This window comes from Sorex araneus, chromosome 3 (genome assembly GCF_027595985.1).
Source record: "Sorex araneus isolate mSorAra2 chromosome 3, mSorAra2.pri, whole genome shotgun sequence".
Taxonomy (NCBI): Eukaryota; Metazoa; Chordata; class Mammalia; order Eulipotyphla; family Soricidae; genus Sorex; species Sorex araneus.
In genome coordinates, this window is record NC_073304.1 from 230,736,577 (window position 1) to 230,758,268 (window position 21,692).

Genomic DNA, 21,692 nt, shown 5'->3' on the forward strand with positions numbered 1-21,692 from the left:
TTTCTGGTATGGACTTACTTTCCTTTGGAGACTTCAAAGAGAGTACAGAATACGGAAGAAGGAACAGAACTTCTATTAATGCCCAGGCTTTGAATATTTCCTCCTTCTACTCCTTTATTTTTTAAAAAAAATTGATTCCCTGTAAGTCAATGCACAAAGAATTGTTTTCATGTTTTCCATTTACAGAAAACAAATTTTTTCTCTCTCATGGGATTGTCTCATTGGTTTGGGTTGGTCTTCTTGCTCTACCAAATGTGTTTGGGGCCCTTTCAGCACGATCCTCTAATAGAGAATGTAGCTAGGAAGCAGCAGACTGGAGGCTGCATGATGAGTCACATGCTAGATTAGGGTAGGAATATAGTTTCTGGATGTTCTTCATAGATCAATGGCTATTTGGGCTTGGGTTCTCCCACACCCTGCTGTTTTAAAAACTAGGATTGAAACAATAGATGGTTTGTAAAGAGGAAAAAGAAGACAGGTGAGAGAGAAATAATTAATTTCTGTGCTTCATTCATTCAGGGAAGACCAAGGATTTATGTGGAACCCAGGATTAAGGAGATTTAATGAATAAATTTTCATTCTACTGCTTGGATTTTGAAACTGCAGACAGAGGACGGTGACTGAGTCTCTTGTGCTACATTATCCTTTGACCATGTAGATGTATAGATAATTACAGCAAGGAAATACTGATAACATGTTCACTGGCTTAAAGGTGAAAATAATACCTTATGTGATGTGTCCTTAGCTAGTGTTTCTGATGCACTGAAGCTGCGAAGTCTCCAAACTTCACAGGTTATTCGGCTTTTGAAAAATACTAAACGTAGTCATTCCCTTCCTTGAATTTTCTTTATTTTAATGCATAAGAAATATGTGTGCAATGGGTGAGTAACTTATTTTTTAATTGAAAACTGTAAAATGTAACTGAACTCTAGAGACCATAAAATCAGAAGCATGAGAGCAGGTTACTGAGAAGTAAAGTCTCAGCGCTAGCCATGGCTCATCTGTCAGATCTAAGTGACTGCAATATTCAGCCTTCTTCAGTTTATTTTACAAGGCTCTCAGATATGTCATACGGGGTCAACAGAGCTAACGCTGTGTGTGTGCTTGTTTATCTATATTTTCTATTTTCCATCTTCCAGCTAATTAAATAAGCATTCTTTCCTTCATGAATTTGATATTAGGGAAGCAGTATATACTTATATAAAAAGGTCATAGACATCAAGACATTAAGAGCACTAGCTTTGGGGATAAAACAAAGTAGAAATGGATCAAAACTTTCCAAGAATATTTTGAAAGAGGTATTGCAAGAATTCACATATAGAAGAGGTAAATAAGAAAGCTAGTTGTCTGTATTGATTTTTTTCCTAACAAGTTGATTTATTAAGTACCGTACAGTTCTTCACGTATTCCAGTTTACATGCAGGGAAATGACAATTAGGTTACCAAGAAAAAAAAACATTTTTATAGTGCTAGTTCCTGCTTTGATAAAACCTGGTGACTCAGTTAAGCAACCACACAAAAGATTTATGCATAAATGCAAGCTTTGAAATGAGAGCTTTTTACTGATAAAAGGATAGGCAGTTGGTGTTAAAAAATCAGGGCCTCTTTAACACTAACCACAAAAATAATTTTTAAAGTACTTGTTCCTAATGGTAATTCATTGAAATCTTTTAATTTCAATGAAATAGAGTAGATATAACATTGACACCAATAAAAGAGAGAAAGTGTTGATACTTATTTCTAAGCAATAGATTAAAATATCCAAGAGAGCATCCATAAAATCAGTATTTTTATTTTCTTTTAAAGATCTCATAACAACATGACTGTTATGTGTTCTGCTATCATTAGTGATTAATGCAACTGGCAATAATTTGGCACAACACATAATTCCTGCATAGTTGTAATCTAATTAAAAAAATGACAAGTTATGAACAAAGTCTTTGAATACTAAAATACAACTTTCTCCTCACCAATTCCTCAGACACTGATAAAATTTGTCATTACAACAAAAGGAAGCTTCCCCTAGAGAAACAAGAAAACTGATCCACACATTTGGGGTTTCTTTTTTATTTTATTTAGTTTTATGCTCTTTCTGATCCATACCTAACAGTGCTCAGGGCTTACTTCTGATCTACACGTAGGGGGCCATATGGGATGCTGGGGATCAAACCTGGGTCAGCCAGGTGTATTATCTGCTTTACTATCTCTCAGGTCCCCTGAGCCAAACATTTGGAATTAGGTTCTGTGTCATGAGGAAAAAGATCAAACTCTATATATTACAGAGCCAGGGATGGGATGAGTTGGTGGTAGTGGTGGTGAATTCACAAGTTCCTGAAGAATAGCGGAACTTTTCTTTGATTTCTAGAGTTGCCCGCGCAGAGATGCCACCAAGATCTATATTCTGCAAAAGTGGAGGAGGAAACTCTGAATTTAAAACGGGCGTGCTCAGAATCTGTTATCTACAGCTAACACTCAGCCGAGGATCTTTCTTGGAACATGATTTCTATATCTCTATTCCCTTCTACCTTAAAATTGGGATTGCAGGTATCAAAGGTGGGGGAGGGAAGGCAGAAGCAAAGATTAGATGACACAGGTGTAGCCAGGAACCAGGAATAAAGATCTGATGGCCCAGCTGATGTTACCTGTGCCTCTCATCTCTCATCTCTGATCCTTCTTCTCACTCATCTGTAGCTCTCTACTTGACTAAGGAGGAAAGTGCCCGATTGGTGGTTAAGATAAACCCAATTCAATTCCAACTCAATATCTCTTTGTTCCAGACTTTATTTAAAGGATGATTATTAACTTATAAACCTAATTTACTTTCCTCCCTTTGCTTATGTCTACCTATTCTTCCACATATAACTCTAATATATTCCCAAACCCCTCAAACCCTCATCTCTTCTCTTATGATTTTAGTCAGCAGCCACAGCAATAGATTCTTTTATGTTGTTTAAAGACTTTATAAATAGCTCTTTAAATATCTTGTTCACCCATTTAGGTTATTTTACATATTAATATCACTTTCATAATCAACATTAGAAGTAGTCTCTTATATAACTAGTATTGTATAAGTGTAAATAAATATATGTATATTATATTATTATATATTATATATTACATGCCATGTATATTATTATCACTATTTTATTATATAAGTGAAAATAAATAAATATATACACATACTATGCATATATTTTTGTCTGTGAGTAATTTCTAATTTTCATGAGTTTTTCACAGCTTGTTAGATCACTGTTGCAAACACATATTAGGCTTATCCCAAAGCTCAATTCTCCTCTGAGAATTTGGAAGCCTTATCTCCATTATCAAGATTACATATTTAGAGCACCTTTGAAATTAAATGCCTTGGAATTTGGCTGGAAATAATTGTAATTTAAAAACATGTTTTAAGACATTGGGCTGGAGCGATAGCACAGAGGGTAGGGCCTTGCACTCAGCCAACCCGGGTTTGATTCCTCCACCCTTCTCAGAGAGCCCGGCAAGCAACCGAGAGTATCATGCCCGCACGGCAGAGCCTGGCAAGCAACCCATGGCATATTCAATATGCCAAAAAAACCAGTAATAACAAGTCTCATAATGTATTACTTTATGTATTACTTTAACAGTTACTGGAATCTGCTCGAGCAAATAGATGAGCAAAAGGATGACAGTGAAAATGACAGTGACAGTGACAGTTTTAAGACATTATACCTTTCGACTGAACAATTCTGTATCACTGTATCACTGTCATCTCATTGCTCATCGATTTGCTAGAATATCCCTGCCACGTGCCGTGTGGCCCGATGGCATAGCGGGGGCTGTTTCAGGGTCAAAAACAGTAAGACTTAAAGAGAATGATATATAGGGACAGTTCATACACCCCTAAAAGAATATAAAACAACAATGAACATAAACACATATGGACAAGCAATGAGTAAGTAAAGAATGGTTCATACATGTTAAGGAACATAAAATATACACAAGATTATAATATATGGTTTCAAATGATTTTAATTGCATAATGGTACTTAAATGTAAAAAGCTCAATGCTTGTATCAAAAAGAATAATGCAATTGATTTTAAAAGAGTAACAATGATATAATATAAAAATAAAAATAGGAGATAAGAAAAAGCAGAATATTCCAAAGTATTTATAATGGTAGGAATACAGATTTGTCTTATTTTTAAGGATTTTCCTACACTCTTCTCTAGTTTTAGTATTGAAATCTCACATTTCTCCACATTGGACATGTATTACTTTAACAGTTTTTTTTAAAAGACCTAAATATACTCACTCACTTAAACACACACACGAAAGATGGTGTGGGGTTTTAGGGAGCTTGTCTTGAACGTAGCAGACCCGGGTGTACTGTGCAGCATCACATGGACCCCAAAACGTTGTTGGGAGTCGTGCTGGAGATGTCCTTACAAGCAGGACTGGCTGTGGCCATTCCTGGAACCATCTGGGAGCAGCGCCACATCACCGACTGGACTCTACACCGAAGGGCCCAGTTGTCAGAAAAGCATCGAGGTCTGTCCTGAACTCTGCTGGGAAACTCCCCATAAGTGAACATAAAAATAAACATTGCGGGGGCTGGAGCAATAGCACAGCGGGTAGGGCGTTTGCCTTGCACATGGCTGACCCAGGTTCAATTCCCAGCATCCCATATGGTCCCCTGAGCACCGCCAGAGGTAATTATTGAGTGCGGAGCCAGGAGTAACCCCTGTGCATCGCCGGGTGTGATCCAAAAAGCAAAAACATAAAAATAAAAAATAAACATTGTGATAGCTCAGCAGGTAGGGAATTTGCTTTGCATGTGGCCGACCCAGGTTTGGTTCCTCTGCCCCTCTCGGAGAGCCTGGCAAGCTACCGAGAGTATCCCACCCCACCCGCACAGCAGAGCAAGCTACCCGTGACGTATTCGATATGCCAAAAACAGTAACAAGTCTCACAATGGAGATGTTACTGGTGCCCGCTCGAGCAAATCAATGAAGAATGGGATGACAGTGATACAGTGCTGTCCTGTTAAAACCTGTATCTCCAACCTGGACATTGAGGTACAAATCCTTTTTTTTAAAAAAAAAATATCATGACAATGTTGCTGCCCTCACTCGGTGTGTTTCTTTGTAGCTTGTGTCATATCTCTCAAACATTTACAATAGCGGCCAATGTGGGCTATTGGCAGTTGGTTTTTATAGCTGCTGTTAGATCTGGAGAAAGCCAAACTGCAAGCATTTTTATGGAAGGGCTACCTGGCCGGAGAAGCTGTCATATGTGTTGTAATAAAATGAATGAGGTTGGAGAGTGTTACCCTTCCAACCCAACTGAAATGCTCATTGGAATTACCCTGTGCTAAGAACTATTGTAATGTGGGGTCTGTCCCTAAAAGAAATATGTATTTTCAGAGTATAAGAGTCTCATCTAAGATAAATGAAGTCTTCAAGTTAATGAGCGTGACATTAGAGTAACTTACTAAATAATAACTTAACTGCATTAGAAATGTGGAGTTCTTCAAGAACAATCCCACTTGCTGTTTGTGGTTTTAACTTCTTTCATGCAATTATGAAATTATCGCATTAGTGGACAATAATAACTCAATATTTTTAACAAGTGTACATAAACACATAAAATATGAATTTTGCAAACACCCAGGTATCTCACTTCAGCAGAGATTTTTTTCTCAAGTATTCCTTACACAGCAAACACAGGACTGACTTGAAAAAACTGAAATTTATGCCATAAATTTATGTCCCAAAGCTTCTTTTCTCACCCTCAAAAAAGTGGCCACAAGATAACTCCACCTTAAAGCAGTTCAGACTACTTCAAAAACACTTTCACTTTTAGTCTTTAAGATCATTTTTTACTGTAGGTATAACTTGAGCGACCTTAGTTACATAACACCTCAGTTCACTGCAGATTTAACGTCAACAAATTGGACTCAGCATGGTGATAGCCCCATAAATGCAAGGCACGGGGCAGAAACAAAAATGAGAAGTGATAGCTGTCACTGGTGGAGAAGGAAAACCAAACAGAAGACTTAAATAAACATCATTGAGGGTCATTTCATATGGACGACATTGTTCTGCTTATGCAGACACATTGAATGGCAGGTAAAGCGAAATAGCTCATGTTTATAATGATCCTGAGTCATTATTCTAAAGTCACACTGTTAAAAATACTGTTACTTCCTTTGGCTTCATTATTTAGCTGGCATTTATTGAGACTGACTTATTGAGTTGGCCAGGAACAAGGCAATGAGGATAGAAATATTAAAGGGGGGTGGTTAAAAAAAAAAAGGGAAGAAAGCTCACAGATCTTGAAAAGCTCAAGTGGTGAAAAGTATCTTAGGAAGAATAAGAGTCTCTGCAATAGCAGAAGCAGAGAGAAGTATGTTACACCCAAAATATGGATTGAAGAGCTAAGAAGGCAATCAGACTTGAAGGATGCGCGCAGCGATTACAGAAAACAATTCCCACTGAAATCAGTTTCACTTACTTCCCAAAGCCATCAGGTAATAGGCTGTTTCCAGGCCCTCAGACACTATCCACATTGCAGGGGGCCATAGGGGTGAGCACATGAAAAGAATGCTTGTGGAATGAATCCCATTGCTTGAGAGGAAGAAGTGTGGTGTAGGCAGTGACATGCAGAAAGAGCATGCCAGTCTTTGAAGGAGTTTCTAACTGCATGTGCACAGACAGATCTGGGGGCACAGCAAGCATTTTAGAATGTCAACTAAAGGAGATGGCAATCTTGTTTTCCAGTAGGTTCTCATCATCCTTGGCACAACTAGACATGGCAATACTAGGTAATGCAGTTACCAGGTAGACACAGTACCTCGTAAATCTTCTAGTCTGGCATCTTTCCTATAAATTCCACTTCATTTCACTCCCCTCCTCGGAGACTTTCTGTTACATATACAAACATTTATTTAATCACGGGCTGCCATTCATTGTCACTTGCTCGTTTGATTTGACATGTGCCCTGTCTGCCTCCTCAGTTAGATACTGTGAATTCCTTAAAGGGAAGAAACAGTTTGTCCCAAAGCTTTCATGGCTGCTGCTGCTGCCACCTAGTCTATAGCTAAAGTACTAAGTGGCTTCTTGCAAATCAATGTATTGCATCTAACATCAAGATTAAAAGTTGCCACAGTGGTCAGTTCAACTGTCAAAGCTGTTTCCCAATAGCCGAGGCGAGGCTGCATTCAGAGCCTTCAAATGCCAGTAGAGGTGGCTGGCCTTCAGAGCTGCCAATGAACTGCAAATTCATCCTGTTTGCATTTCGAATCTCTCTGACATTTACTCATCTATCACTATTATCACTGTGAAGATTATTCAATCATCCTTCTACATAGGTGCAAATGGCAGTTTTCTGTTTTATCATTGTAAAATCAGAGTTCATAGTTGTTTCACAGAAGTCTGAAAATCCGTCGAATACTGAAGACCTTGAAATTGCAAAGGAAGGATTTGTGCTCTTAATGGAACAATCACTTTCCGTGTCACATAACCATTCATAATGTGCCTGCAAGTTGAGATAGTGACTAATATTATTTGACTCTCATATGATAGGTGGTTGCTCTGGAGGGAATCAGTAAGAGCACAGTTGTCATTTCCTTGGAAAAATTTAATCCACAGATGGATCCCAACACCCAACTGCATTGGTATCCAAAAGTAATGAGGATTTTTGCTAAATAAGGGCTAATTCAGCCAAAAAAAGAGATACTCTAACTACAGAAATCTGTCACACATTGCTCCAGAAGAGTTTATTTTGTTCAAGCGCTAACTACTTTGGGATACCAGAATTTTCCTAATAGGGACATAGTGAAAAGTCTCTTATTAATTAAAATGTGCATTGATAGCTCTTTATTTTTATGGAATGAAGCCATTGTACATTTACGTAGTTTCTGGTTACTTACAAAATTTTAACCCCTTCTTTGTCCTAATTTGGCCCATAATTAAGATTAAAATTCTAGATTGGAAAGCTGCTTTGTAAAATGATTGAATTTTTCTCTTTCCATATTAAGGACGAAGCTTCTAGAGTGGTAGAGATGTGAGAGACTAGGATACAGATATTTATTTACCCCTCCCATCATCAGCTTTATACGGCCTATGATTACTTTAATCAATCAACCATCTTATAATTTTATGCTCATTTCTTTAGAGATTTTTCTAATCTTTAACTATCTTGGCCGATGGTGTGCATTGCTTTTCTTGGACTATTACAGTAGAAACAATTTCAATCTATGTTTCAGAAAAATGGCCTCGCTTTCTGGGTGACTGATTTGAAAAAGGAGCCCATTACTTGCAAAGAAAAGTGTTGCTTCTGGATTCACAAGGCTAAGGAAATTCTCAGCAGATGCACAGATTAAATCATAATAAAGAAAAGCAGTTGAACGATGGATTTCCTCTTCTGTTTAGACTTAATATATTTTAAGGGATTAATTAAAATCCCCGAATCGGCCTGTTTCTTAGAAGAAATTAACCAGGAAACAAATTTCCTTGTTGAATGGAATAAGCTTTATGAGGTGGACTGCCGCTGTTACTCATCCTCTGCCCTTTGGAAATAACAGAATTAGCGTCTTTTCCCACGTTCTTTCAGCTTTGGGCTACAGCCTGGGTTCCCGTCCATGTATTTCGCAGCGTTAATTCAAAGTGTTTATAAATAATGCATGACTTAATGCACGTTCAAAGTAGACCTCGTTTGGTGGGAGGCATATTCCCAAGTACAGGGCTTTAAAAGGCAAGAGAGCTGCTAACAGGACTCGGAGAACTGTCTCCCCTGTCCGCACGGAATGGAACAGCACCGCGCTGCGCTGTCAGCGCGGGCAGAGCACATTCCACGCCCTTTTCAATTTCAGGATCTCTCGGGGTGCTAGGAACTGAGACGCCCGGACCAAGTCTTGCATGCAGGCTCAAGCGTGTCTCTGCAAAACCCTAAGCGTATTTCACCAGCACCTCCTAGGGGCCGTAACAGGGAATGAAGCCAGAATGTGGGTACCCGAGCCGACCCTTGGAAAAAAAAAAAAAAAAAAAAAAACCACTGTATCCCAACTCTCTTGTACCCCCAAATCATCCCGGCCGAACCGCCCAGAATAGGAGCTAGCACGTTGGAGGACTTTGGCAACCCCGGGGGGGGCCCTTAGAGGTTTAAAATGAACTGTTATCAAAGCCGTATTTGGTCGCTGGAGGAAATAAATAAAACACACGTATGGGATTACAGTGTCTGTTAAGCCCAGTGCATGCTTTATAAGGACACCGAGGTACTCAGACACGCAGTGTCCAGTGCGCGCGCGCGCACGCACACACACACACACACACACACACGCACAGGCACACACGCACACACGAACACGCACTCATCTATAACACCTCCCAGCACCGAGACCGGGTATCCCAATCAGCTCGGGCGGGATGGGAAAAGGCTCTACTTGCTCTTGCCGGGTTGCTCGGAGTGAGCACTGACTTGGGGCGCGCTGGTGCGAGGGCAGAGCTGCGTGTCTGTAGGAGTTGCCGCTGCAGAGAATTCATTACTCCCTAATTGCTCTGATTTTAGATCGGCAGAGCGCGGCGGGGCGGTGGTGGAGACAGATCGAGGGCGGGCTGCGGCGCGAGGGAGCCGCTCGTTCGCTCTTCGGGGAAGTCGAGGCGCTTTCCAAGTCCCTCGCCGAGCTCCGGGCGCAGCCGGAGGCGGCGGCCACACTCGGCGCGCCTGCAGGCTTCTGCGCTCGCCCTGGAGGGGCGGGGATGGGTGGGTGTTAGGGGGAATCGGGGTTCGGGGCGGGGGAAAAGGGGACAGCGATTGCAGAGGCGTCCTGGCTGGAATGCCAGCCGCTTTCCCCGGACGGGTTTGCACGCGCCTGGCCGAGTGAGTGGCACGTCTCCTCGCGGGGAGCACACGCACACGGCAGCGAGGAAAAGGGGAAGTGTGGAGTCACCCCGGGCAGGGGAGGAAGCTTTGCCCACGGTTAGGCTGCAATTAGGCGGCCGCAGAAGCCCGGCCGCAGACCTTCCCACCTGCTGCGGTCCCAGCTGGGGCGCAACTTCCTTCTGCCGGGCAGCTCCGGGGCCGGGCTCCCCGGCACGCAGGGCGGAGGGGAGGAGGGGGAGGAGGAGGAGGAGAAGGAGGAGGAGGAGGAGGAGGAGGAAGAGGAGGAGGACCCGGCGGCAGGTTCTCCTCGGCCGCCCGCAGCGCGGCGGGTCTGGGGTGTAGCATCCTCCACGCCAGCCCACCCCGCCTCCCCCCTCCACCGCCTCCCCCCCCCTCTCCACCCCCGCCCCGCCGCGGTTCCCGGGGCCGGCCGCGCAGCTTCGAAGCGTTGCGATTGGCCGGCCGCGCGGCCAGAAGAGTTGCGATTGGTCGCCTGCAGCCGGGGGGCGGAGTCAGGAGGGCCGGTATCTCGTGGACCGCCTCAAAAGAGCCCAGGATATTGCAGAGCGCACTGGAGCCCTGGCCCGCGCGCAGCCTTTCGCCGGCTACGGCAAAGCTGGGTCTTGGGAATTCTGGTCCACCTTAGGCTCTGTGGCTTTCCCCAAACGACCGGATCTTACATGCCTCTGTACCTACCGCATCCAACTCCATGTCCCCACGCTCCTGCCCCAGCAACAGGTAAGAACGGCGCTGGTTTTTTTCCTTTTTTTCCCCTTCCTTTCTCTTATTTTTTCTCCCGCTGCCTGTGGGTCCTGGGAACGCCTTTCGGGCCGTGGTCCCGACCCCTCCCCTGCTCCGCCGCTCCCCGGGTGCCCGGTTGTCACGCCGCGGTAGCGCTCACCCACGCTCCGGAGCTCCAGATCATGCCTATAGAGTTTGTGTGCGCACCAGAACATCCCCAGAGCTAAAAATACTGAGACATGCTTGGAACAGTTGAGCAATAGAAACAGATTTCTCTGCAGCATCTGTTTGTGCTCATAACTTCCAATGCACCAGCTGTAGCGAGATACTGAGTTTGGAGGGCGAGGGAGCTGGGGTTCGATTCTCTCGCGGAGGGAGGGGAGGGAAGGGGCTTGGAGGAGCGCGCCTCTTAGAACCCGAGTCGGTTTGCCTTGGCAAACCTTGGGGCTCGGTCTGGGAGTCTCCCCTCTCCCCACCCCTCTCTTGGTCATTGCTTCAGATGTCGCTTCTAGTTCCAAACCCAGCGAGCTTCTCTCAGAGTTGCTCGGGCAGAGGCGCGGAGCTGGAGTTGGAATTTAGCCCCAAGACCGCAAAAACTTCCCATCAGGTCTCTCTGCCCTAAGCAACGTGTTATTCTTAGGATAACAGTATTAATACCTAAATTGACGGCGGTGTGGCTTTAGGGAAGCAAGCAGAGCGGGGTGGGGGTGGGGGGCGGGGGGGCCGGGAGTGAGACTTGATTCTTTAAAAAGATTGCATCATAACATAGATTCAGTGACTATTAAAAAAGAAAAAAAAGATAGGAACGGAGAGTTTAATGTCTGAATAAGCATCTCAGTAGGATGGTGACCAAGATGTGACTGTGAAACCTGAGGTTTTGGTTTTTTGTTTATTTTTTTTTCTTTCATAAACTCGGAATTTACCTGCTAGGAAATAGGTATTATTTGAAAATGCCTATTAGGGGTATGCAAAGAATGTGCATTGCCTTTCAACTTTTTTTTTCCCCCCACATCCATAATCAATAGTAGGTAGATTTCCTTTCACTAACTCCTGTTTTGTATTTTGTGTATATTGTCTGTTACACTTGTTAGAATTTTCCTGCTTACTTTCACACCCCCCCCACCCCATCCCCAGCGTTTTATTTATTGTTGTCATTATCTGGTCAAATGGCAAGCTCAGGAATAAGATATTACTTCAAGGATGTGGGAGGGGTGAGAATTAGGGTCAAGGTCATTCCATTTGGCTCACAGCACCTCCGCTCCTGTTTCGGTGGCCCTTGCTTTTTCTAAATGATTGCGATGCGGGGGGGACTATTTGTTCTCCACGCCTGTGAGTTGGACTTTTATTGATTGATTCTGAGCACACTGTCATCTTCCTTCAGTTTTCCCCAATCTAAAAACCTCCGGATAGTCCTAGTGTAACTTTTGAGTGGCAGGGGAGAGGGAATTTGACCACCTCTTTCCCTCCCAGCCTTCCTGTTGGAGGGTTTTTCCCAGGTGTGCACCAGGGAGGATATTTCCCAAGGCTTGCCAGCGCGGAGGGCTTGCCCTATAGGCCTGCTCGTATAGGATAGATGTTAGAGAAGCCTCGCTCCCCTGGTCTCCTTCCCCTCCCCCTCGCTGTGTTTACTGAGCTTCTCAGAGGTTGCTTTGCTAGCAGTTGTGCTCACATGGCAACATGTGCCCAGAGCACACTCAGGCCGGTCTATATGGCGTCAGCTGGGGAATAGCAGCTCTAAACACTCATTAGCAGACCTTATTCACCCTGGGGTACACTTTCTCTGCCTCTCCTGCTTTCCTATCCCGGGTCAGAGAGGCTGCGAACTAGGGCCATATTCTGGAACACATTTTCATCTCACTTAGGCCTCCTCCGACGTGACATTTAAAAAATAAAAAAAAAAAAATTAACCAGATTGGAGGAAACGTTTCCTATAGGGTGGTGAGAAGGACTTGGATTTCCTCTCCTCGATACCCTGTTATCCCTTGACCTTGCAGCTTCCCCGCTGCCCGCTGTCCCTTCACATCTACCTAAGCTTGAAGCTTAGGACTATTTTTTTTCCATCGCTTATGCTTAATTTTGGCTCAGCCTATAAATAGTCTTAACATGAACAGCACCACATGTGGCCTCTCAATTTCCCAGAAATACTTTTTACATCATTGGGTAGAGCCTGGGCAAAATGATTATTTGTTTTTATTAAATGTACATCAGTTCCTTACATATTTTGGCCGAAAGGAGAATAGATGCGTGGCCTGTGACATTGACTCCCAGCCCTGCTCAATTGCATGCAGGAAGCGTCAAACCCGTGAGTGCGCTCATCGACTCTTATTCCAATGCCTCTTTAAAAAAGAGTTGGTACATATATGCACAGATAAAGTTGCGTGAAAGCCTTATTTCTAAGGAAAATTTTCCTGGGATGCTGCTCGTGGATCGGTGATTTTCGGTGAGAGAAATGCAGGTGAAGATATTTTGTTCTTGCCTGGTGCCACGTAGGTGTCTGGATAGGTTATAGAAAAGGGCCTTTCGATAATAAAATGATAAGATCATTCACTTCCCTCCCACACTTCAGCAGGGTCTAGATTTTTGTTATGTATTCAGCTCTAAAACGTCTGAAGATGCACACACAAATCTGCTTTACAGCCTATCTGGAGTGACGAAAGTTTCCATTTTACCAAAGAACCATTTTTTCCCCTTTCCAGGCAGAAATGGTAAAATTTCTAAATGATGCTCTGCATATGGAACAAATTCTGTCATTAGCAATGGAAATAAGACAATAATAGTCGCTCAATACGGGCTATTTTCAAGGTTCTAAATGTGGAAAGCTATTCATAGGGAACTGGTATTGTGTATTTTGTGGAATTCAAACTAATGTCCTGGGGTCAAGATTTTTGAAAGTAGTAATTCAGTCTTTAGATTTCATATGGCTGTTATGCTTTAATCCGGAAAGAGTGCAGAAATAAATCAGAAGAAATTTGAGACTGTCTACTCCTGAGCCCTCATGCTAACTCAGATAGAAGAACTGGTTTGAATCATGAAAAGGGAATTCTTAATGTGAGCTTGTAAGGTTCAGTTAAGAAGAACTTAGACATATAAGCACATATAAGCACTATTTAATTGAAGTGCTTCCATACCTTGTGAGGGAAAGACACCTGCCTGCATTTGAGGTTCTTTGATTACCTCTCTGTCTGAGTCGGACACGTTTAGCAATTTCACATGAGCCAAGTAAGCTGAAACCACTGTTCAGAAAAATCACTCTCCTTGGCCAGAAGCTGAAACCCCCAGGGACCCGAGTCTTGTTTCTTCTGTCCAAGTGCAAACTTCAGAGGGAAGCAGACAAAACATGGAAGCAGGTGAAATGCTGAGAAGGCGCAGAAAACTTCTTTTTATAAAGTCATTCGAAGGCACTTTCAAATTGGGCATCATTTAGGTGTCAAAAGCTGCCAAAATGTAACACACATTGCAATTTTCATAGATGACTAATCTCAGCAAAAATGTGTTAGGACACAATCTTGCATAATCATGTTGATAAAGAGGGAGGTATGAAAAAGACTGTAACCAGGCATTCTCAAAGGCAGCGCACCTTGTCTATCCTGAACGGGACAGCTCAAACGCAAGTTCAAGGGTGTGCTTCCTTTGTTTATAGTTGTTTGGCCTGTCATTGATTCCGTTCACTGCCTCCTCCTTATGGGGTGTTGAGGGAGAAAGACAAGTTCACTCTTCCTTATTGGGCGCATCCAAATGCCCGATCTTGCTGCCTGTTGTGCATTGTGATCCTTTTAGACAGGAGATAGAATTGTCTGAAAAAGTCTCAAATCACTTTTCTGTGTCAGTTCGGTCCCCTCTTCACTTTGTTCAACTACACTTTCTAAAGAAGGGACCTTAGACGTTCTCTTGTGTTATGTTGTCACTTATTCTCTTGTGTTTTGGTCACGCATTCAAGGGGGGTGAAAGGTATCTTTCGAGAAAAGCTGGAAAGTTCAAAACCTAGTTTTGACCTGGGGGGGGGGGAATGAAGTCAGCAGAGAATGGAAGGATTCCGGGTTCCCATGAAGTGAGTGTGGTGAGGTCCCTCTCCTAGGGGCCTGCCACCAACAGTAGCCTAAAAGTGAAAGTGAGACAACTGATACTCATGATCTAGTCCTACAGAGTTTTCTCTGTTTGGGAAAACACAGAATTGAACCCGGGTAAAATGAGTGTCTTACCTCAATCTGCTAAAGACCTTGTCCTTGGGCACCGATGCACTGACTTCCTAGCCTGTCATAACCCCTGGCAATTCCATCTCCAGAGAATTTCAGGACTCTGATTGCTAGGCAACAGAGTCATGCTCTATCCCCCAGAGCCAAGCTGTGTCTTCAATGCTCTTCCCAATGCGCTGCTCTTGCACTAACAGGATGTCATCGGGCATATCTGCAGCGCGCAGCTGCTGCCAGTGTGAAGTGCAGGAACAAGCCCTCCAGTTTCTAGACATGGCGGGATGGTGGTCCGTTTTGAGGGATGGGAAGCGGGGAGGGTGTCAGCTTTGTCACTTAAGCAGGATAGCATGTGCTTGCCCGTTTCAACCAGGTCTCCAGGGATTCTCAGAATCACCTATGTGCATCTGCAATGGAATTAGTCTGAGCCTTTTGTGTTACTATGAAATGTTCTCTAGACAAGTCTTAAGTTCCTAAAGCTTGGTGACAAATGGAGTAATCAATTTTTTTTCCTGCATAAGAACTTGTAACCTTAGCCAGTGGAGAAGGCGAGGGGAGAGAATCAGAGAACGGCAGTAGTCCTGTTAAATAGCATGTGCTAGGATGGTGATGGGGTATCAGATGAAGCGAACAAGGGAGACAAATTACAGTTGAAAGGCTGTCAAAAATAAACTATTACTCTGTTTTTTAATGCTTTTATGATTTTAACTCAGTATTTTTTGGAGTGGACTGGAGCGATAGCACAGCGGGTAGGGCATTTGCCTTGCAGGCTGCCGACTCGGGTTTGATTCCTCCGTTCCTCTTGGAGAGCCCGACAAGCTACCAAGAGTATCCCACCCGCATGGCAAAGCCTGACAAGCTCCCCGTGGCATATTGGATATGCCAAAAGCAGTAACAACAAGTCTCACAATGGAGATGTTACTGGTGCCCACTCGAGCAAATTGATGAACAACGGAACGACAGTGCTACAGTGCTGTTCTTTGGAGTATGACAAAATGAAATGCCTTGCAACTTGACATAGCTGATCTGTGTTTTGTGAGGAACTGCTGCCTCAGAGTCATGCAAGAATGACTTCATTTGTAATGACGGTTTTTCTTTTCTTGCAGGGCATGTTCTCCGGATGTCAGCTGAGTTACTAAAGTAACTCTGCATGTCCGTGGACAGACCTTCGTAGCACATCAAGTCTCTGAGAGAGGACCTTCTCATCACTCCTCCTCCTTTTTTTTTTTTGCTTGTGTGTGTGTCCTCACCGAACATTCAAAACTGTTTCTCCAAAGGGTTTTCCAAAAACTCAGACTGTTTTCCAAAGCAGAAGCGCTGGCGTCCTCGGCAGAAGCGATGGGCAGCGTGCGAACCAACCGCTACAGCATCGTGTCTTCCGAGGAAGACGGCTTGAAGTTGGCCACCATGGCAGTTGCCAACGGCTTTGGGAATGGCAAGAGTAAAGTCCACACTCGCCAGCAGTGCAGGAGCCGCTTCGTAAAGAAAGACGGTCACTGCAACGTCCAGTTCATCAACGTGGGGGAGAAGGGACAACGGTACCTCGCAGACATCTTCACTACCTGTGTGGACATCCGTTGGCGGTGGATGCTGGTAATCTTCTGCCTCGCCTTTGTGCTCTCGTGGCTGTTCTTTGGCTGCGTGTTTTGGTTGATTGCTCTGCTCCATGGGGACCTGGACGCGCCTAAAGAGAGCAAAGCTTGTGTGTCTGAGGTGAACAGTTTCACAGCCGCCTTCCTCTTCTCCATTGAGACCCAGACGACCATTGGCTACGGCTTCCGATGTGTCACCGACGAGTGCCCCATTGCCGTCTTCATGGTGGTGTTCCAGTCCATCGTCGGCTGCATCATAGACGCCTTTATCATCGGCGCCGTCATGGCCAAGATGGCCAAGCCCAAGAAGAGAAACGAGACTCTTGTCTTCAGTCACAATGCTGTGATCGCCATGCGGGATGGCAAGCTCTGTTTGATGTGGCGGGTGGGCAACCTCCGCAAGAGCCACCTGGTGGAAGCTCACGTGCGGGCGCAGCTGCTCAAGTCCAGAATCACTTCAGAAGGGGAGTACATCCCCCTGGACCAAATCGATATCAACGTGGGGTTCGACAGCGGAATTGACCGCATATTTCTGGTGTCCCCAATCACCATCGTCCACGAGATAGATGAAGACAGCCCACTGTACGATTTGAGTAAGCAGGACATTGATAACGCAGACTTTGAAATTGTCGTGATCTTGGAAGGCATGGTGGAGGCCACCGCCATGACAACGCAGTGCCGCAGCTCATACCTGGCCAATGAGATCCTCTGGGGCCACCGCTATGAGCCTGTCCTCTTTGAAGAGAAACATTACTACAAAGTAGACTATTCCAGGTTCCACAAGACCTACGAAGTCCCCAACACGCCCCTTTGTAGTGCCAGAGACTTAGCAGAGAAGAAATATATCCTCTCCAACGCTAATTCATTTTGCTATGAAAATGAAGTGGCCCTCACCAGCAAAGAGGAAGATGACAGCGAGAACGGAGTTCCAGAAAGTACCAGTACAGACTCACCCCCCGACTTAGATCTACACAACCAGGCGAGTGTACCTCTGGAGCCCCGGCCCTTGAGACGAGAATCTGAGATATGACTGACTGATTCCTTCTCTGGAATATTTGCTTTCAACACAGTCTGTTGGTCAACGGCCCAGAATAGTTATTCCGACGACTACGACGAAGACGGTACTGGTGAAGAGGTGGGTCAAGATGAGTGGCCACAGGGACTGAGGCAGGCACAAAGGTTTCAAAGAAAGACTGTGAGCTCGAAGATGAATGCAAAGCCCAAAGCAAGCCTCCCTGTGACCCTAGGGCGCAGGGAGGTTGTAGAATAAGTTATGGGGTGTTTGTGTTTCGTTTTGTGTTTTTACAAAACTTGAACTTGCAGGCAAGCCATGGTGGAGTATTTGATTTATCCAGAATGCTTCTCTTTAGGGAACAAGAATGTTTTTAATGGCATAACAAAGGCAAGACTCTGCCTTAATTTTTTGAAAAGCTGCTAACTACATGAACACAAATTGTATTTTTGTTGCAGTGTAGTTTTTCTTTCTTGTAATTTAAAAGTCAGTGTTGAACTTTGTTGAAAGCTCATGATATGCGCTTCAAAGTGGCAAGTATTTTGGCTATTAGTTGCCAAAAAACGAGAGCCTGATATTTTTGAGGCCAGTAATTTGTTTGCTAGAATTGATTCCCCCCCCTCCTTTTTTTTTTTTAGTTACATAAGGGCATTATGTAACACTAGCCAAATGGTAGCCTCGGGGTTTTTTTTTTTAAACTCCCTACATAATGTTGATGGATTATCTCAAATTTTAAGTTAGACTACCTAAAATAAATACCAAAGATAATGCACACTTTTGCACAGTGAAGCTTATACTAAAAAAGGAAAGAAGTCCCCACCGCTGCCTTGAAATTACGAGATGATAACCGAACCTCAGCAAGATTTTGAACTGTTTTCTCTCCTTTTGCACCTTATTCAGAAGATAGATCAATCAGAGCTAGTAGCGTAGTGCTTTGCCAATGTGGTTCGTCCATGCAACCTTTGTATTATTAGGAAGTGAAATTTGCAGACACACACACACTACCTTTTTTGCTATGTCAGGTGTCCAGGCTAATACAAGGAAATCGAGGCATCACACGCTCTTAGATTTTTCTGGATTTTCCCCTTTTCACACATTCCAACATGTATTCCTTAAGACCCCAGTACAATGGAATCAGCACCCTCAAAACCGAGCCATCCAGCATAATCACTAAATAGGTGCAGATTCTTGGGGCTGAATCTGTGACGGTGGCCACTAGGACATGTCCTCCTTGACCTTGTCAAAGAGGCACCACGTCTGGACTCAGGTGTGGGCTGCCTCTCTGAGACTTGGTTTCTCTGGAGTGAGACTTGCAAGTATGTGACCCAGCTAAGGTCTAGGGGCAAATGCCGACAGGTCACCTTGTTATAGCCCATCGGCTCAAGTATTGAGGAAGGGTCATTTTCTTTCATGGTGGAGGAAAAACATGGAACAATTTCAGTATTTGAGTCAACGGGGTTCATTGAGAGATGACCCAGTCACAGCTAGAGGCCGTGAGGGCATACAATGGTGACTGCTGTGTGTCTGCAGACTCACGGTGGAGTCTTAGCTGGTTCCTGTTGACTCCGAAATGCAGGTTACTAAGCACACATTGACAGAAACCTCTCCTCTGCCTGGCTGCCCTACTTGCTAGAAACATATTTTTTTTTTGGGAGGGGGGGATGGTGGTGGGTGGAATCTGCTCTAGCTCAATCACGGGACTGCTTTTTGGTGTCCTCTTTGTGAATTTGGGGGTTGCTGACTTTTCTTTTTGAATTGGAGTCTCAAATCAACTCTCTGATGGTATTATATCCCTGTATGCCATTAAAAAACAACTTGTTCTAGAATCCTGTATTTTGTCATTGAATGTCTTTGAGGGTCTCTGGTTCTCGACCAGCCAGAGGGGTATGTGGAGCCTGCGACATTGAGCACGAGAGTTTCTGCTGTTCTTAGCCTTCCAAGTCTCTGGGTTTGAAGACGGGGGCATTATTTCCATTGAAACCAAGAGAGCGCTGTCAAACGAGGGGATGCTATTTTGAATCCAAATAGGATGGCAGATTTAGGAAGTTGCTTAGAGATTTGGAGATGCTGGGATGGAGGGGAGGAGAGAATTCACAGAAGAGGCAACACTTCGGCCGCAGACAGTGAGATGGATGGTGAGGCTTTCAGCTGCTGCTATTTTGATATTTTGCAAAGGAAAATAATCAAACCAAAGAGTATTCAGTGATATGTAAATGAAGTGAAGAGTCAGTGGAAGAGAGGGGTGACCACAGAGAGGGTCTCTCCAACACATAGTGCTGCCACCCCCCCTAAAAAAAACAACTTTAGATATTTGAAAAGATGGTGGGTGTGGGGGCAAGTAGGAGGATGGGGAATTTTTCGAATTCTTTCTGAAAAAGAGAAAAAATTAAAATCTCTGGTGCACAGGTTTGTTTTTTTTTTCAAGAAAATTTTGCAGAAGCTATGTTTTTAAAGTGTACATTTTATAAAGTTTATCAGATATTTTCATATTTAAAGCCAAATGTAAATAGAACTCTGTAAAGGAAAAAAAATTGCCATAGAAAGTATCATTTCAGTGCAGCAATTTCTGAGAGCTAGTACCTATATGCTACTGGTTAGCATGGTTTTAGCAAATATTTACCAGCCTTATAAGGCTTGTATTGCTGTGTTCTTCTGTTATTTATTTCAGCATGGACTGTTCATTTGAAAGCTTTTTCTAGTTATTCGTATTTTAACAATTAGAAGCTTTAAATGGCAATTTTTTTAGTCAAGAGCCAAGACATAGGTAATGCACAAGATTTTGCTGCATTTTACCTTAAATGCATTTGTCCTTATTGACTGGGTCTCCTTATATTAGTACACAAGTCGTTAGAACACAGATTGAAGAGACTCTCCATAAATAACCTGGGGTTTATTCCTGGATATGTGTTGCTTCTCTATTGCAAGCAAATCCCCGTTGAATTTACTTAGGAATTATCCTGTTAAAGAAGTTTCGCCCATATCTGAATGGGCAGTATATTTTGGGGAGGAGGTATATATTCCTGGTTATCCTATTTTTTTTTAAAGGTAGACAAAGTGAATTCTATTTTGATTATAGAGAAAGGAATAGTTTTCTATCCCTCTTAGTGTATACTTGAATCTGACATTTTAAGGATGTCACGCTAGCACTGTAGTCATTTCCAAATTTCTGGAGAAAGTTTGTTTCACCTTTTCTAAAACTTCTATTGATGCATTTTCCCCCCTCCCCTTGAGTTCCTTTCTTCCCGAACAACTTCTATCTCAAACCTCGATGTGTTTTTGTTATTGTCGTTGTTGTTGTTGGACTCCAACCCCCAAATCATGTTACAATTGCAAATAATCAATGTCAGTTCATATACTATTATCAGCTGCCCCGTCAAGGCAAAACATTTGTTCTGAGAAATAGAGTGGGTTCTTTTTCACTCTGTGTTGACTAACCTGAAGGTGAGAAAAAGAAAGTGTTGTCTAGTCACCTGCTCGCTCCCAACTAGAATCTCCATTTGAGTGATACTGGTTTCAGCATTGGGTTCAGGCGAGTTGAACAATTCTGACCTTCGACAATCATGATAGTGATTATTTTCCCGTTTGCCGTCTTTTTGTATCTAAAGTCTTCCTATTGTACTGCACAAACCATGGATTGTACATATTTTTATATATTATGTCTTATTTTATTATTTCTAAATAAAAATTAAAAATTAAAACCAAATTGATGCCAGGCTCTTTGGACTTCCTGTATGCTTCCTGTTGAATGGCTGAAATATAAAGCAAATGTTCCCAAACAATAGGCATAAACCTTGAAAGTTTGGATGAATAGAGCCATAGAAATTGCCTCAACAGACAGGTGTACTGGGGTAGCAGATTAGTTTAATCCAAGTTAGAGGAAGTCAAGCTCATATTTTGTTTTTAGACAGAATGGCCTACCTATGTCGAGAGAGCATAGAAAAAAACCATGAACAACCCAGCAGGCATAACTCATGGAAAATCAGGGTTAGATTTCACCTCTGTTTAATATTAATAAGTTCTCCTTCAGTCTAGACTCCTATATTATCTTTTTTCATTGCCCTCAACCAAACCAGGACCTTCTTATTTTGCTATTACAGACCAGGACTTGACAAAAGTGTTTTTTTTTTTTTTCAAGGCTCAGAGTCAACGTTTTTGGTTTTTCAGAAAGAATAGTTTTTGTCTCCCCTGTATAACAGTTTCATTTTCAACTGTCCTTGTAAGGTAAACTCAATAATAGACGATATAAAAACAAGCGGCATGACCAGGTTTACCTAAAACTTCACTTAAAAGTTCAAGTC

The 21,692-nt window shown here is 43.3% G+C and overlaps 1 protein-coding gene across 1 annotated transcript; it reads left to right on the top strand.

Annotated features, from left to right (window-relative positions):
- The first annotated feature begins 10,374 nt into the window (after positions 1-10,374).
- On the top strand, positions 10,375-21,101 carry KCNJ2 (potassium inwardly rectifying channel subfamily J member 2). Its single transcript, XM_004618027.2, has 2 exons — positions 10,375-10,600; positions 15,897-21,101. Exon 2 carries the CDS (start codon positions 16,129-16,131, stop codon positions 17,410-17,412), a length of 1,284 nt encoding a protein of 427 aa, XP_004618084.1. The 5' UTR covers positions 10,375-10,600; positions 15,897-16,128; the 3' UTR covers positions 17,413-21,101.
- The last annotated feature ends 591 nt before the right edge of the window (positions 21,102-21,692 follow it).